The sequence below is a fragment of the Cucurbita maxima genome, unplaced genomic scaffold (genome assembly GCF_002738345.1).
Source record: "Cucurbita maxima cultivar Rimu unplaced genomic scaffold, Cmax_1.0 Cma_Scf00003, whole genome shotgun sequence".
NCBI lineage: Eukaryota > Viridiplantae > Streptophyta > Magnoliopsida > Cucurbitales > Cucurbitaceae > Cucurbita > Cucurbita maxima.
The window spans coordinates 2,337,330-2,354,835 of NW_019272019.1; the positions used below are offsets into that span (position 1 = coordinate 2,337,330).

Consider the following 17,506-nt stretch of genomic DNA (forward strand, 5'->3'; position numbering starts at 1 on the left):
TTAGATTTGTCGATAACATAAGAGTGGGCTGCGCGATATCATAACTTTTTTTTGCAAAAGGAATTCAACCCTTGATTTAAGAAGAGGATCACCGACCGAGCTATATAGAACATAAGAGTGGGCTGCGCGATATCATAATTTTTTTTTTTTAGAACATAAGCATATCCTATTGTTTCCCCATTATAAAATGTTCCTAATAATTGTTAAATAGGAAAGAAACAAAAATGCCCACCTTTTAGCAAAATCATTTAAAGAATTGAAATGTACCCTACTTTAAGTTCATAGCTAATCATGATGTTTTTTTAAAAAAAGAACCGATCGGACCAGGACCTAGAATAGTATAGCGGATTCAGGTCATAACTTTCATTCAAGTCATCGACACATTATTACAAATCTCAATTTTGTAACTAATAGTAACCTAGAACGGTATAGCGCTATTCAGATTACAATTTTCACTTATGACACAAATACATCATTATAAATTACAATTTTCAGCTGATATAATAACGTTCGTGTAAAGATATTTCGAATGTGATAGTGACCTAGAACGGTGTAGTGATATTCGAGTCATAATTTTCATTCGTGTCACGTGTCATTCATTACAAAAACACTTTTTTTTAATTCATCTAGGCCCAAAAATAAAGAGATCATGGCCCATCAAATATAAGAAAAGGTTATAATGGGCCTTAAGAGTCCAAAATAGTCTTGTAGGTCACGTGTATTCAGGGGTAAAATAGTAATTTTACGTTGCTTAAAAAAACATTTTACTTATTATAATAATTGACGTGAAAAGTCATTGGTATAAAATCGTTTTTTAAATTGAAATTAAAAATTTATTAATAGTAATTTCATAACTGCTAGCATATATTATTTGTTTAAGCTCCCGTTACGTATCGTCGTCAGTCTCATAGTTCTAAAACACAGCAGACGCTGAGACACTGTCCGTTGTTTGACTTTGATACCATTTGTAACAACCCAAGTCCACCATCAATAGGTATTATCCGCTTTGCCCGTTAGTATCGTTGTCAGCTAAACGCGTTTTAAAACTGTGAGGATGACAACGATGCATAACGGGCCAAAACGGATAATAATTTTTTTTTTTTGTTAAAAGTACTTTAAAAAGTTGACCAAGTACACATTAATTAAGAACGGGTTTCTTAAGACAATAAATTTTGTAGAATTGATGATTCTTGAGGACGAGACTTAAATATAAATCTTGTACCAAACATTAGGTTAGATCATACCGAACATGCCTGACCGTAACATTAAACTAGTACCCGTTGAAATTACATATCCAAAAAGAACTAGAAACAATAGTTTAATAATTGTTACTGTAAAAACACCTCGTGTGAGATCCCACATCGGTCGGAAGGAGGAACGAAACATTTTTTATAAAGTGTGAAAACCTCTCTCGAACAGACGGTTTTAAAACCGTGAGGCTGATGACGATACATAACGGGTCAAAGCGGACAATATCAGCTAGCGATGGACTTGGGCTGTTACACCTCGTGTATAAGATTTGAAATATGAATTGCTCTTAAGCCAAACATACATAATTTTGGAGTTCCCTATAGCTATCGAATTAGTTCATTAATGTACCTGTTCTTTACTCGAGAACCACAATAACTATAACCATAGTTTCATATTCTCGTGATCACTCTCATTCAGATATAGTCTCAGTTCATCCACGTACTTATTCTTTACTAGAGTATATGTAACAGCTCAAGCCCACCGCTAGCAGAAATTGTCTACTTTGGCCCGTTACATATCACTTCAACTTCACGGTTTTAAAACGCATCTACTAGGAAGAGGTTTTCACACCTTTATAAGGAATGTTTCGTTCCCCTCTCCAACCGACGTTGGATCTTACAATCTACCCCCTTACGAGCTAGTGTCCTTGCTGACACACTACCTAGTGTCTTGCTCTGATAACATTTGTAACAGCTCAAGCTCAACGCTAGCAAATAATATCCGTTTTGGCCCGTTACATATGAGATCTCACAAATAATAGCACTAGTAAATAATGTCCTTGCTGACACACTACCTAGTGTCTTGCTCTGATACTGTTTTGGCCCTAGCAAACATTTTTATAAGAAATGTTTTGTTCCCCTCTCCAATCGATATGAGATCTCACAATCCACCCACCTTTGTCGTTAGCACACTGTCTGGTCTTGACTCTGATACCATTTGTAAATAACTCAAGCCCATCGATAGCAGATATTGTCCACTTTGCCCCGTTACGTATTGCCGTCAACCTCACGATTTTAAAACGCGTCTACTAGGGACAAGTTTTCACACTTTTATAAGAAACGTGTCGTTCCCCTCTCCAACCGATGTGGGATCTCACATAACAATAACTATAACCATAGTTTCATATCATCGTAATCACTTTCATTCAGTTACAGTCTCATATCATCGTGATCATTCTCATTCAGATGTGGTCTCGATTCATCACTGTTCCCATTCTTTACTCGAACCTCAATGCATCACAATAACTATAATCGCCAAATCGAGCGGAGCTCCGTAACTCAAAATACTTAAACGAAAACGAGATAGAGATCTCGTAAAGATCTTCAAGTAGGGTATAGTATTAGCAAGTTGAAGGTTTGTTGTGAATAAATGTATAGAATATTTATATCACATTGCCCACAGCTCACAACAAAAACCACTCTTGTTTATACGCATTCGCACACAGTTTAATAGTTCACCACTTGTTGTTCAAACAATTTGTAATGAAAAAACCATTGAATTGTGTGGAATTGCTTATCAGCTACTCTCTGGAGGCTTTCATCAATGCTCTCTGTACCTTTGCTTCTTCTTCAACCACCAATCAAACAACTTGAATTTAATACTCTTTTCTCCAATTGGGCTACCCTTCCTGTCACATTCTCTTCATATTGATATCCATTTTAATAACGTCATGAACTGTTGTGTCCTCACTTGCATGTCGCTCAGTGTCTGCTATTTGTGATAGTTCATGCCTACCACTAATAGATACTGTCTTGTTACGTATCGTTGTCAGTCTTACGGTTTTAAAATGAGTCTATTAGGGAGAGGTTTCCACACTTTTATAAGAAAGGATTTGGTTTCCTCTCCGCCCAATGTGGGATCTCACAATTTACCCCCCTTGGGGGGCCAGAATCTTCGCTGGCACATTGCTCGGTGTTCGGCTTTGATTCCATTTGTAACTGTTCATGCCCACTGCTAACAGTTATTGACCCATTACGTATCAGTCTCACGGTTTTAAAACGCATCTACTAGGGAGAAGTTTTCACACTCTTGTGAGGAATGTTTCGTTTCCCTGTTCAACCAATTTGGGATCTCATAATCCATCCCTTCTTGAGGACCCAACGTCCTCGTTGGTACACTGCTCGGTGTCTAGCTCTAATACCATTTGTAACAGCTCATGCCCACTGTTAACCGATATTGTCCCGTTATGTACTATTGTTAGTTTCACGATTTTAAAACGCGGCTACTAGAGAGAGGTTTCCACACCCTTATAAGGAATGTTTAGTTCCCCTCTCCAACCAATTTGGGACCTCACAATCCACCTCTCTTGGAGGTCTAGCATCCTCGCTGGTACACCGCTTGATTTCTGGCTTTAAGTTCATTTGTAACCGTCGAAGCCCACCACTAGTAAATGTTGTCTACTTTGGTCCGTTACATATCGCTATCAGCCTCACAATTTTAAAACGCGTCCACTAGGAAAAGATTTCCACACCCTTATAAAAAAAATGTTTCGTTCCTCTCTCCAACCAACGTGTGATCTCACAATCCATCCCTCTAGAGGCCCAGCATCCTCACTAGCACACCACTCGCTCCCTCACTCTGATACCATTTGTAACAGCCCAAGCCCACCACTAGCAAATATCGTCCGCTTGGACTCATTACATATCTCCATCCGCCTCACGATTTTAAAACGCGTCAGAGCTTTTCACACCCTTCTCCAACCAACTACTCGGAATTACTCTTAATTAATCTCTTAAAATAACCCTAATTGTGAATTTATTAGTTGACAATAATATAAACCTTTTCATCTTTCTACAAATCTTAAAATTTCATGCCCATATATATATATATATATATATATATATATATATCCAAATCATCTTTGTGTTCCTTTTTCAGTACTAAGCTTTAATGAAATTCTTCAACCCTTTTCATCTCTCTATCAATTCTTCTTCTCATCTTACCATGTTGAGGTTGGTTATCGAGTTGAAGCACCACCTGGTTTTCGATAAAGCTCTTTGGTTCTTCGTCGAAGCTTTGAACGCGATCGCTTTCGCTTTGTTTCTATGCCTTCTTGCTCTAGGTATGTCTCGTCTCAAGAAATTATTCGAATAGCTATAACAATACAGGTTAGAGAAATACACGATAACCATACGAGTTATGGTAGTTGGGAGGAGACGACTATATTGAATAATTTTTTGTTTCTATCTCTTGAATTTGTAGTTGGCGCATCGGTGGGAACGGTGATCGGAGCTTTCAAAGGCCATGGCGCTGCCATAGGGGCTATAGTCGGTGCAGCCGCAGCCCTTCAGCTATTGAGCTGCCCCGAACCGGAGTATAGATATTCTTTGTCAAAGGTAGGGTTTTCAATATTAAAGGTTCAAGTTCTTACTTGTTATTAAATTATAAGTTTACGTTCGTAAATCAAATACTTTTAAAAAATTTACGAATTAAATAAACCAAAGTTGAGGGACTAAAAGTGTAATTTAACTAAATTTAAATTTTTTTATGGTGGCAGGAAGCAATAATGGAGAGTCTAATGAATGGGAAGGGGTTGATGAACTGGGTAAGTGAAAAAGCTTGAATGCTGCCATTAATGGCGGATTTCAAGATCCTTCATATTTCTAAAGCAAAACAAAATTTTCAGGCGAGCAACTTCTCGGAGTATATGTACCGAGAGATGTCGGAGTTCGTCGACGTCGCCGGAGAAAGCTGTGTGGAAGGGATGTCAATGGAGAGTGTTCAAAACTTGCCTATTTGTGAATATGATCATAGCAAGATGAAGAACTCCATTTCTTGTCCCATTTGCTTAGAGGTAATACATACATACATACATACATATATATACATACATACATCTCATACATACATACATATATATACATACATACATACATACATATATATACATACATACATACATACATATATATATATATACATACATACTTATATATATATATATATATATATATATATATATATATATATATATTATTTTTGTTTTTTTTTTGGTTTTTCTTTTTGGTTTCTTAAATTTCTTATAATTTCAAAAAAATTAAAAAAAAAATAATTACATTTTTTTAAAAATGAAAAAGAAAAACTAAGAGTTTAAAAAAATGTAAATTAATTATTTCGTTGGCTTGAAAATATATTTTATTGAATATCTTAACTTTAATTTCAATTTTAAATTTATTTTATATTTGTTTAAGAATTTATTAAATATAATTATTTAAAATATACGTATTGTATAGTATGACTAAGAAAGTTGACCAAACTTTAAATATGAGTTTTATTATTGTTGTTATGAATAATTAATATTGTTGACCTAACTAAAAATAAATTAAAAGAAATTTAATATCGTTAAACTCGAAATTTTGAATTGATTTAGTTAGTGATTCAAACAACTCGAATAGAGTTCACAACTCAACACTCAAACATTATGTTGGGTTGGATTGTCCGGTTGTTTTTGTTTTTTTCAAAAAAAAATTATACTTATCCACAACACATGTTATATTAATAATTAAAATATCATAAAATTCAAATATCGTGCATTCACAAATCATAACGTATTGCTAACATCGATTACAAATGTTAAATATTCTTAATTTTCATAATAATCTTAAAAGTAGGGTAGTGTAGGGTTTGTTGTAGCTCTATTTTGTGGTTGGTCGGGTTGCCTCGAAAAAAAATGTAAACCCAGGAACTAATCCGAAGTTTTCGATCTTTAAAAAATTCAACCCAACCGACAATTCGAATTGATCAAGTTCTTGGGTCATATGAATACCCGTTAATTATCTCGTTTTTATTAATTATTATCGAGTAAATTATATATTAATTAATTAATAATTATTATTATTATTTTTATTTTTCAGGAATTTGAAGTTGGAGAGTTTGGTAGGAAACTTCCAAATTGTGATCATTTTTTTCATGTGGATTGCATAGATCAATGGCTACGATTGAATGGATGTTGCCCATTTTGTAGAAAATTTTGTAATTAAACCATACCTCATAATATTCTCAAATTAATTTTTTTTTTTAAGTCACCGTCATTATTAATATTTGAAAAAATATATTAAAAATAAATTAATTGAAATTATGATAATCTCTTAGCGAATTTTATACGCTAATATTTTAAATTCATATATTTTTTTTTAGCTTTTTTTAATATTTAAAAATATAATTTTTAAAATTGTTTGTAAGAAATATTTATTTATTTGTTTAATTTAACATTTAAAATAATCTTTATTTATTTTTATAAATATGATAATTGATGCTTTATATTTGGCCCTTCCTTTTTGACTTTTCAATGATGTGAAAGTACGATTTTACCCTTGTTTTAAAAATGTTTTCAAAAAGTTTTATTATTATTATTATTATTTGGCTCATTTGAAGGAGATTTGGGTTTTTGAAACTAAAAATTTAAACCTTCTTTAAGAAAATGACTCAATTCTAAGTGGATTAGATAAATTCGATTAAAATTTGTAAAGTTAAAGTAAATTATGGTTAAAATTCATGTATTTTAGCCAAATTTTGATTCAACTTCATCAACTCACTCGACGATAGAAAGTCGAGTTATGTTGTGAACTCTATTTAGAAGGACGAGGAAAGTTCTCCATAGGAAACCCTTGATGCAGCTCATTTTTATGGCTTTTGTGTGGTCTAAGCTTTTATCCTTTTGAACAAAATTACATGTTAAATGTTGTTCTATCTGTGAGGTGCTAGATCGGTTGGAGAGTGGAACGAAACATTGTCTCTAAGGGTGTGGAAATTTCTCCCTAATAGATGTGTTTTAACACCTTGAGGGAAAGTCCGAAAAGGAAAGCTCAAAGAGGACAATATCTGCTAGTGATGGGCTTGGATTGTTTCAAATGGTATTAGAGCCCGACACCGGATGATGTGTCAATGAGGGAGCTAAACCCTGAAGGGGGTGGACACCAGGCGGTGTGCCAACGAGGACGCTGGCCTCAAAAGGGGTGGATTGGAGGGTCTTACATCGATTCGAGAAGGGAACGAGTGTCAGTGAGGATGTTGTGTCACAAAGGGGGTGGATTGTGAGATCGCACATCGGTTGGAGAAGGGAGCGAAACATTGTTTATAAGGGCGTGGGAACTTCTCTCTAGTAGACGCATTTTAAAACCTTGAGGGAAAGCCTGGAAGGAAAAGCCTAAAAAGGGCAATATCTTCTAGCGGTAGGTTTGAGTGGTTACAAATGGTATCAGAGCCAGACACCGGGCGATGTGCCAGCAAGGAGGCTGAACTTTGAAGGGGGTGGACACCAGGCGGTGTGCCAGTGAGGATGTTGGGTTCCAAAGGGGGACGAAATATTCTTTACAAGGGTGTGGAAACCTCTTTCTAGTAGATAGCATTTTAAAACCTTGAGGGGAAGTCTATAAGAGAAAACCCAAAGAAGACAATATCTGCTAACGATAGGCTTAGACTGTTGCACTAGAGAAGTTTTTTTGTACTATGTTAACATACAATCTCTCTTTTGTATCATTTCATTTCATCAATGAAATTGTTTCGTATCAGAAAATAAACCTCCGCCGGCGGTTTGTGACCCCACGAGTCAGATTAAGAGAAAAAGTTTAAAGATAAAGATCAAGTTCTTGACATATAACTTCTTAATTGTTTCTAAAAGTATGGGGCTCTCTCTTGTCTGTAGCTATGCCTCATGTTCATTTTTGTGCTACTTCTGTTGCAATGTACATTAGGTATGTTATGGACCACGATAAGCACAAGGCTGCCGAGCTAAGACAGGTTCGTTCTTATTTATAGTGTTTCGTCGTTATTGGAACTACCCTACATTATACTGCTTTCTATCATATCTTTCTTGAAGTTCATATTTGTATTCTTCACTCGGAACATAAGCCACAATATGATTCTCTTGAAGGTCATAGCTGCAACAGTAGCAAGTGATCCAACAAGGTATTGTGAAGCGTTCCCCACTGTCTTGTGTTTCTAGCCTTAGATGATGGGCTAAGTGTTTTGTTGAACTTCCTCATGGATTTCTTGAATATGTTGCTTTGTGTCACAATCGCGCTCTTACGGGACGTTTGTAAGCGATTGTGCAGCATTCACTCTCACTACTGAGTGAGTCAAATTGTCTCGCCTTCAGCCCTACGATATATACCCATGTCTTAGACCTTGTTTGTAAGTAAGATTTGAGAGAAATGAAGAAAGCAATGTTATAGGTCATAAACGAAAAAGGCAATACAATAGCTTAGATAACATATAGCTCCGGGTAGAAAGAATTGATGTCTAGTCGCATCCATCCTCCAAGTGAGATATTTCAAGTCTACCAAGCGTGGACATAATTATGTTGAAACGTCTTACACTTAGAAAATACAATGAAGAAACTATACATCATGAAAGGGGTAAAGGAAAGCAATAAAGTGATACAACACAAGGGTTTTGACATGCATCGGGCATGCAGCCATGTGCAACACGCCTTGGACAAGCATAACTGTGACATTTTGCATGTTTGCTGCACTCTTTGTTCTTCTAATAGTAAACTGTAAACCAAACCGAAACATAAGAAAGCTTTAGGTGTAGCTGGACTGATATCAAATCTATTTCAGTTCGTTTGTTCTTTTTAATCTCATTTTCTCTTACACAGGTGCAATTGAGCTTTCGATACTATTCGAGTATTATGGGCTTGAAATTGCAGCTTACGATATCCAGACCAAACGATGTGATTTGTATGGTCAGGTTAGGATTTTCAGTTCCTATGACCCCAAGAGTAATCCTTTCACCGTTGACAGGAAAGGAAGTATTCAGAAAGGGTTCTGCTGATATATGATGGACTCCACTATGATGCTTTAGTTGTATGATTTTCTGATTCCCTCAAATATAATAAAGCAAGATGACCTTGATAATATGTTCTTTTGTATGAACAGTACCTTATAAAGCATGATCCCTTTGTCTTTGATTGTGTCTGATATATGAATCTTGGGTTCCTGCATCTTTGTTCTTGTCAGATGTCTCCATCTGAGGGAGCTCCAGAGGAATTTGATCAGACCATATTTTCTGTGAATCGGGACAGGACAATTGGTCCCATTGAAGGGCAGGCTCTTCATTTTGTTGAAGAACAGCAAAGGTAGGATCTTGTGTAATGATGAAAGAAACTTGAAGAACTCTTTGAATGTTTCGGCTTCCTGCATCTTAATATACGCTTGCACGTTTCAGGAAACGGAGATTCACCGACACGGCCAACTTCACGCTGCGATGTGGGGTTTGCCAAATCGGAGTCATCGGCCAGACGGTAGTCCTTGTCGAAATTCATTGCTTGCTTCATTAATTCTTCAAACTCTTGTAATTCATTTAGAGAATCCAATGTTCAGGAGGCTGTAGAACACGCAAAAGCCACTGGCCATGTCAACTTCCAAGAGTATAGATGACAGGAAGAATGTTTGACAAAACAATTGAGCTGTTCGGTTTCAGCTATATCGACCTCAACTCCTTCGGCTTGTTGAATTGCTGTGGCATTCTAATTGTCATATTACCATGAATGTTTCATATTTACTGACCAGTGTTGTTCATATTGTGATCTCTTGGGACTGAGCTTCTTTTCTTTGTTCTTGTCCCTTGCTTGTCGATAACATCATATGTTCTTTTACAAAATTTCTAAACTATGGTACTTTCCAAAATATAAGATCAGCTCTTAGGGAATCCAAAGGGATATTCGGAAGGTTATCAATCGATTGATAAGTGTAATGTTCGATACATTTGGAGAAAATAGAGGTGGAAATTATCTTGTTTTATGAAGCCTCATTCGTTTGAATCTTACACTACAGTAAATATATAATGTCGTCATGTCGCTGGCTTGACGAAAATCAACCTTTACACCCGCATAAAATCGTCGAGGAAGCCATTGCTATCAGCCTCTATATCTTCTGCTTAAGGACATGCCGCAGCTGTAGTTTATGGCCTTCCTTCACATTCATTTGGCCTTTCATCTGTCGAGCTATTTGAGCATCACCTAAGTCGAAGGAACTCCACTGATCCATGAAATCTGGACTAGACCCACCATGAGGCTCCTTTACTGGTATCATCTTGTTGCTGTCGCCACCATTGTTATGGCCGGATTTCCAAAGCTTCTTCGTTAAGTTTGATACTTTCTTTGATTTCCTTACAAGTTCTGAATAGACTTCACTGATGTTGATTGTTGTTTCTCCACCTCCGTGTTCTTCCCAGTCTGTTACAGTCTCTGAGCCTGTCGTGCTGCTACTATTTTCACTATTCTTATTACCGGGTCGTGTCGAGCTTCCTTCGGGCGAATAACTCGAGCCCTGATCCTCAATTTGGCTCACTGTCTCCCATCCACTCTCGTCGTCCATGTTTCCATTCTGATTAAAGGCTGCCATCAGAGTGCCATCCGCTCGTTTACCTGAATCTACATTTATGTCGGGGCTCGCTGTTCCGACTTTAGAGATTTCAGTCGCCGGACTGTAAGAACTGTATGGCTTAACCTCCCTCTCATGTTTTTCATCAAAATTAACTTCTTCAAAGATGGAGAAAATATCATCTGGCTTAGAAGGTTGGTATGATAAGTGCTGTATGTCTTGGATGTTCATTGCAGAAGCAGCCTGTTCAAGTAATACAGCTTCTTTCATCTCCTTAACGTCTGAGATTGCTCCCTTTAATCTTAGAAAGTTTTCAAGATCAGCAACAAGCTTGTTCATCTGAGAGTACTTCTCTTCGACCGCTACCTTCGCGTCGACCAGCTTCATTTGAACGCGTTCTTCGCGCCATACTTCTGCTAACTGCAACATCTTCCTCTCTTCTTCCACTTCCTCTCTAAATAACGCAGATTCTCTCTTCGATGCCTCTATTTCTGCCTTATCATCTCCAATTTCTTTAGCAAGCTCTTCACATACTTGTTCAATCAATACCCTTTCTTTCCTTTCTTCTTCATAGTCCTGCATCAGCTGCTTCACCAAGGACTTCGCATCAGCTAGCTCATGAACCAGTTTTGAATTGAAATGCTCTACTCTTCTTCGATTTTTCTTTTCATGGTTCAATTCAGTCCTGATGCTTTCTATAAACACACGTACTTTCTCATGTTCCCTCATACGCCATACAGTCTTTTCCTCATCAACCTTTCTCAAGAAGCTCTCAAGCTTCTTCTTCGATGCATGGCGTTCCGTTTCGAGTTCCGAAATGCGCACCCGTGCTTGCTTGAGTTCAGCTTCAAGGGAAGATATAACAGAAACCAGGCTCACTTGCTGGTCAAGAAGCTCTCTTCGATTGTAAACATGGTCCCTTTCAACTGGAATTTTCGAGCCAATAGGGTCCCATTTAGTTGCCCCTTCCATAACTGAGTTGGAGAATTGAAAGAACGGTTCAATCTGATGGCAGGGATGGGAGATGTAAACACTTCAAACTTTATTGCAATAACTTCAAAAGAAAAAAAGAGAGGAATCTTAAGGTAGTGTCATTACCTTGCTCAGAACGCCATTTCTCATACCAGAAATTGAGGTTTGGCCCTGTAACAGATGCCTCGTTTCATTACTGAATATGTTGTTATTGTGATGATGGCGGAGAATTGGAGCACGAACATGGCCAGCAACAGGCTGCAAGATGAATCATAAATGATCACAACAATGAACTGAACTGCAAAACTAGAGGCGAAATTACATTGATTCCTAAAACTCATCTAATCGCAGTTATTACAACAATTTCAGAAATAGAAATCAAAGATCCAATCCCGAACAACGTAGCAGTTTTTCAAAATTTTGATTCCGAGTAAAGAGAAAAATGCACACTCAATCTTCGTCAAATGCTAATCATACAAACAGAATCACAATTCAAAACGAGATTTCCAAATAACAGTTACCTGAAAACCGATCCCCTGCTCCACCGTGCGTCTCAAACCGCTCCTTCCTCCATCAGCGCTCACCTCCGGCTTCTGAAACCGCCAAAAACCAGCAGCGAGCTTCCTCGCCGATACGACCACATCTCTTTCCCCACTCATCCGCCGGAGATCTTTCTCTCCGTTCTCCGATTCCGACTTCTTTTCGTCTTCGTCTTCTTCACCTCTACCATCAACTCTGTCGTCGACCTTCCACTTAAGAAGTGGAGTCTGCGGCCTACTCCTCCGCCCGGTCGGCACCGACTTCCTCTTAATCAACGAAAGATTTCGGATCCTCCGTCGAGAATCCTTGCGTGAACTTGGCGTCTGCTGAAGATCTAATTCCGGCGATAAGTTCACTGACTTCGAATAGGTGAATGTAGGAGCCTGTGGAGACTTCCCCGGCCGCAGAAGCTTCATCGTCGTCTCCATCCAATTGGAAGGAGGAGGAGAAAATCGCAGTGGAGAATCGATTTTCCAGTTTTTTGAGCGAGCTCGTTGAGCTATGGCAGAGACGAATTGACCAAAATGCCCTTCCAAAGATACCTTACGAAGTGATATACATTTAATTTAATAATTCTATAGAAAATAATTAATGTTCTATAATTAAATATTTGGTCAGAAATCTCCTTTTCTTTTTTAATTAAATATCCTCCTCCTTCATCCATCTCTTTTTTATTTATAAAAATCTATAAATTAAAAAAAAATAATTATATTCAAACCTTATATTTAAATTAATTACATATTAAATAATTATTTTGTAAAGTAAAATATTCTATTTATTTTTTAAAATTGAGAGATCGAATTTATTATATATATATATATATATATATTTAAAATAAGGTTTGTATTTAAAAAATAATAAGAAAGGAAGGGTATAATTGTAAAATAAAAATGTTTTTTCTTTTTAAATTTGTATTTATAAATCGAAAGACATTTAGACAAAATATATTCAGAATTTTGTAAATCGTACTAAAAGAAAAGGCTCTGACAGATCGTCTCATGGATTCGTTTGGAGGGAGGAAACGACACGTTGGTTGAAAGCCACGCGCGTAAACAAGCGGTGTGAAACGCGCTGAAGAATCCGAACGTTGGAGAAAGGAAACGACGTCGTTTATGGCATCTGAAAGCCGTTTCGAGGAGACTATTTGAAATAAGGCTTTCCGCGTGGGCGTCACTCTCCCAAGTCTGGACAAATGAGCGGTGGTTGTAAAGTGAACAGAGAGCGGGCCCCGTTTTATAAGCATGGGGTATGGATTTTAATTTTGTAGCCAATAAAAGACTGCCACGTGGATAGCCTTGTAGTTCGGTCCGAATTTAATCGATTTTCGAGACTGTTAATGTTGGAGAAAACATATAGATAATAATTTTATGATTACACTTTCTACTTTTATCTTTGTTTAATTAATTAAAGTTTTTAGTTTATGTTTGATTTTGGTCATTATTCTATTACCCATCGGTTATCGACTTTAGCTTAGGAGATTAGCGCACGTGGCTACGAATCACAGTGTCGGAGTTCAAATCTCTCATAACCGATAACTGGACAAAAAATTTCTTGAATTTTTAAAATGTTAGATAAACACGACTCTCCACAATTATATTGTCCACTTTTAGCCTTCAGTTTGAACTTCACAAAATGCCTCATACGAACAGAGATAGTATTCATAGGTTATAAACTCACGATCATTTCTAAATTAGCGGAGGAGAGGGACTTTTCTTTTTCATCCAACATAAAATATATATTTTTATTTCTAAATTTTTAAATAATAATCATTTTATTGCAGTCGTATATTATTAATTTTTGAAAATAAAAGAAGAGAACTACTAAAATAATCATCTTAAAAAATATATTTAAATTAATTTGTTTATAAAAAAAAAACTAAATTATAAAAAATATTTATCTTTTTTTCACCGTCACTATTCCTTAAAAAATTACAATAATACCCTTAATATTTTATAAACGTTTCAAAATTAATAAAGTAGCTTACGCGGTTGGAAAGAGAATTACTTTTGAATAAAATAGAATTACAACTTAACTTTACGCTATCTTACTTTTAAAATTATTACGAAAATTAATATTGATTTGAATGTTTGAAATTTGAGTTTTACAAAATTTTGGTTATTAATGTAATTTGTACCGTGAATAAGTATGATTTTTTAAATAATTAAAAAAAAAAAAAGAACCTGACAATCCAACCCGACCCAACCCAACCCAAAAATAGAAGACTAAGTTGGGTTAGGTTGTGAAGTCTATTCGAGTTGTTCGGGTCACCAACCTGACCAACTTGAAATGTTAGGTTGATCCAAAAGACTTCTGCAACCCAACCTAACCCAACCCGTGTACACCCTTAAAAACATATTTGAAGCAAACTGAAACTTCACTCGAATGTGTTTGCAGCAAGCTTCACGATAAACTGTCTAGATTTCACGAAATTGATTGATTGGGCAAATCATTCTCGATCTCCGTCCTTTGTTTCTCATTCAAATACTTATTTGAAAGAAAAAATTATTTTATTTTTATTTTATTTTATTGCTATTTTTGTTTTTTTTTAAGCTCATGGAAAAAAGTATATTCCAATTATCTTTTAACTTATATTTAATTTAACAATTTTAAAATTATTTTAATAAATACAATTTAAAATTTTATAATCTCTCATTCTATAAAATATTTAATTAATATAGAGTAACTTATTTGTACCATTTAAATAAACAAATATATTTAATGATATCGACATCTATATTTTCAAGATATTAAAATATATATATATATGGTCTATTATTTGAAAGACTTTAGAAGATATGACACATGAGTTGAAAAATTAAATACTCTAAAATCAACCTATATTTTATCATTTATATTACGACTTAAACACGAGACTACGAACATCAGCTAAAGCTAGATTTTCACACCTTTGTAAGAAATGTTTCGTTCCCCTCTCCAATCGATATGAGATCTTACACTCCAACTTATAGAACCAGCGTTTATGTTGACACACCCCTCGATGTTTCGTTCCCCTCTCCAATCGATATGAGATCTTACACTCCAACTTATAGAACCAGCGTTTATGTTGACACACCCCTCGATATCTGGCTCTGATACTATACCACTAGTAGATATTGTCCGTTTTGGCTTGTTATGTATCGCCATCAACCTCACGGTTTTAAAATGCGTCTGTTAGAGAGAGGTTTCCACACCCTTATAAGGAATGTTTCGTACCTCTCTCTAGTCGATGTGGGATCTCACAATGAAAGCCTATAGGATAAGGACCAGAAAGTTGGGAAGGATCCAAATAGAGTTAAATATAAGAGATCAAATGTTAGTCCCCGAAAATCCGACAAGGATTCAGTACCTTACAAAAATTTGCCTAGAGCTATATAATTCAAAGTAAGTCCCCGACAGTCAGTAACCTAGTTACGTGATATTTAGTCATAGAAGAGATCCATCCGTGCTTACTAAATATTTTTATACTCATTCATGCTACTTTTATTTTTTCAATGAATCACGGCTATGACACGTGCTTCTTCTTTTAAAATCGAAGGTTCAAATTTTCACCCGATATTTATTATACTAAAAAAAAACGAACTAATAATTTGTGGACAAATATTTGAGTAGTCATTCTGTTGACAAACCGACCTAAAGTCAAACTTAGGAATATCGCTATCAAATGCTTACAATAATCAAACTTAAAATTAAACTAATAATTATTATATGTTTAAAGACAAAGATTTTATATTAAAAAAAATTCATTATTTGTGAGAAAATAAATACATAATTGCATTAATTTCCATAATAATATTTAATTATTATTATTATTATTATTATATATTGTGATTTAAATTTCTTTATTACATTCCAACTTAATGGGATTGTATTTGACAAAGTTGCTTGTCCACTTGATGTGTAGAAATGGTTCTTTGACATTTGGCTTGATTTTGACTTTTTCTTAAAGTCAACTCTATCAAGCCAATATTTATATAATTTTGTTTAATTGACCTTTTAATTTAAGGAGGATTTATTAAAACTAAAAAAAAAAAAAATACACATTTATTTTTCGAGTATTTACTGGTTGGGTTAGTGACCTATGTTAAACGTAGAATAGATCATATCTATATTATATAGGAAGATAATCTAGTGGTTAACTAGTTTGTTATCAAATATATGATTTCATGGTTTGTTACTAAATCTATGATTTAGAATGTAATCTTCATTATACACCTTTATAAATACAAGAGGTCGTGACCCTAGGTGAGGTCATTGTGCCATTCAACCTCAACCTAACCACCTAAACAACTCAAATATAGTTCATAACTCAACTCTTTGTTTTCAGGTTGAGTTGAGCAGTCATATTATTTTATTAAAATAAATATACTTATTCACGGTTATATTAATAACTAAAATCTCATAAAATTTAAATATCAAACATTCAAAGCCACATGAGGTGGATTATAATCTAGAAAATTAGGTAGAAAATTTTGGGTCGTTACAGTTGGTGCCCAAAGAGATAATATTTGCTAGTGGTGGATATGGGTTGTTATAAGTGGTATCAGAGCCAGACACTAGACAATGCGCTAGTAAGAACGCTGGCCCCAAAGGGGGGTTGATTTGATGCGGGTCTCATATCGATTGAAGAAAGGAACGAGTGTCAGCGAGGTCACTGGGTCCCGAAGAGGGTGAATTGTGATGTCCTACATCGATTAGAGAGGAGAACAAAACTCCCTTTATAAGGGTGTGAAAACTTTTCCCTAGCATACGCGTTTTAAAGTTTTAGAGGAAACCCGAAAAGGAAAACCCAAAAAAGACAATATCTGTTAAGGGTAGATTTGAGTCGTTACTAACTCCGAACCGTTTGAGTTAATTTAAGTTAAATGGATCAAGCTATTTCTTAGCCAACAAGAAGAGATGGGGGAAAAAAGGAGGGGCCATTCATCCACCAAGGCAACACAATGGCTCCACGCCCACCATTTACAAAGTGGAGGGCAAGTGGAAACACAGGGAGATACCTTCCCACTTCACTTAATATTTTTTTTTATTATTATTATTTTTAAAATTTACGTAAAATTATGGGTACGAAAAGTTTCAAAATTTAAGAATCGAAACTTATTTGTTTAGAAGATTAAAAATGGCCATTAAAGGTTAAATTAGTCTTTTGTTTAACCTCGAGAAAAATATTATTATTTAATTAATTTATATCAAAATTAAGAATAAATTTAATATTAATAATAATTATGAAAAAGAGAAAATAAAATAAGAAATACAAGAAAAAGGATGAAATTAAAAGTGGATAATGTTTATGATTAAAATAATTATTAATTATTAAAATTGAGTACGTAATTTTGGAGGCTTAGGCACGCGGAAGTCACGTGAGGATGCGTAAGAACACGACAAAAATGGAATAACAGAAACCTGATTCCTTTTCCAACCAC

The 17,506-nt window shown here is 35.3% G+C and overlaps 3 protein-coding genes across 3 annotated transcripts; 2 read left to right on the forward strand and 1 right to left on the reverse strand.

Annotated features, from left to right (window-relative positions):
- The first annotated feature begins 4,132 nt into the window (after positions 1–4,132).
- On the forward strand, positions 4,133–6,270 carry LOC111476931 (NEP1-interacting protein-like 2). Its single transcript, XM_023120810.1, has 5 exons — positions 4,133–4,312; positions 4,453–4,586; positions 4,748–4,795; positions 4,877–5,044; positions 6,105–6,270. The coding sequence occupies exons 1-5, from the start codon at positions 4,141–4,143 to the stop codon at positions 6,228–6,230; spliced, it is 648 nt and encodes a 215-aa protein (XP_022976578.1). The 5' UTR covers positions 4,133–4,140; the 3' UTR covers positions 6,231–6,270.
- A 2,528-nt stretch (positions 6,271–8,798) lies between these two features.
- On the forward strand, positions 8,799–9,792 carry LOC111476960 (ubiquitin thioesterase OTU1-like). The gene is made up of 5 exons (XM_023120849.1): positions 8,799–8,940; positions 8,994–9,056; positions 9,210–9,328; positions 9,418–9,493; positions 9,573–9,792. The coding sequence occupies exons 3-5, from the start codon at positions 9,210–9,212 to the stop codon at positions 9,627–9,629; spliced, it is 252 nt and encodes an 83-aa protein (XP_022976617.1). The 5' UTR covers positions 8,799–8,940; positions 8,994–9,056; the 3' UTR covers positions 9,630–9,792.
- A 118-nt stretch (positions 9,793–9,910) lies between these two features.
- Positions 9,911–12,621, reverse strand: LOC111476844. Its single transcript, XM_023120675.1, has 3 exons — positions 12,068–12,621; positions 11,673–11,804; positions 9,911–11,579 (listed from the first exon to the last, which is right to left on the reverse strand). Exons 1-3 carry the CDS (start codon positions 12,512–12,514, stop codon positions 10,116–10,118), a joined length of 2,043 nt encoding a protein of 680 aa, XP_022976443.1. The 5' UTR covers positions 12,515–12,621; the 3' UTR covers positions 9,911–10,115.
- Between the last annotated feature and the right edge of the window lie 4,885 nt (positions 12,622–17,506).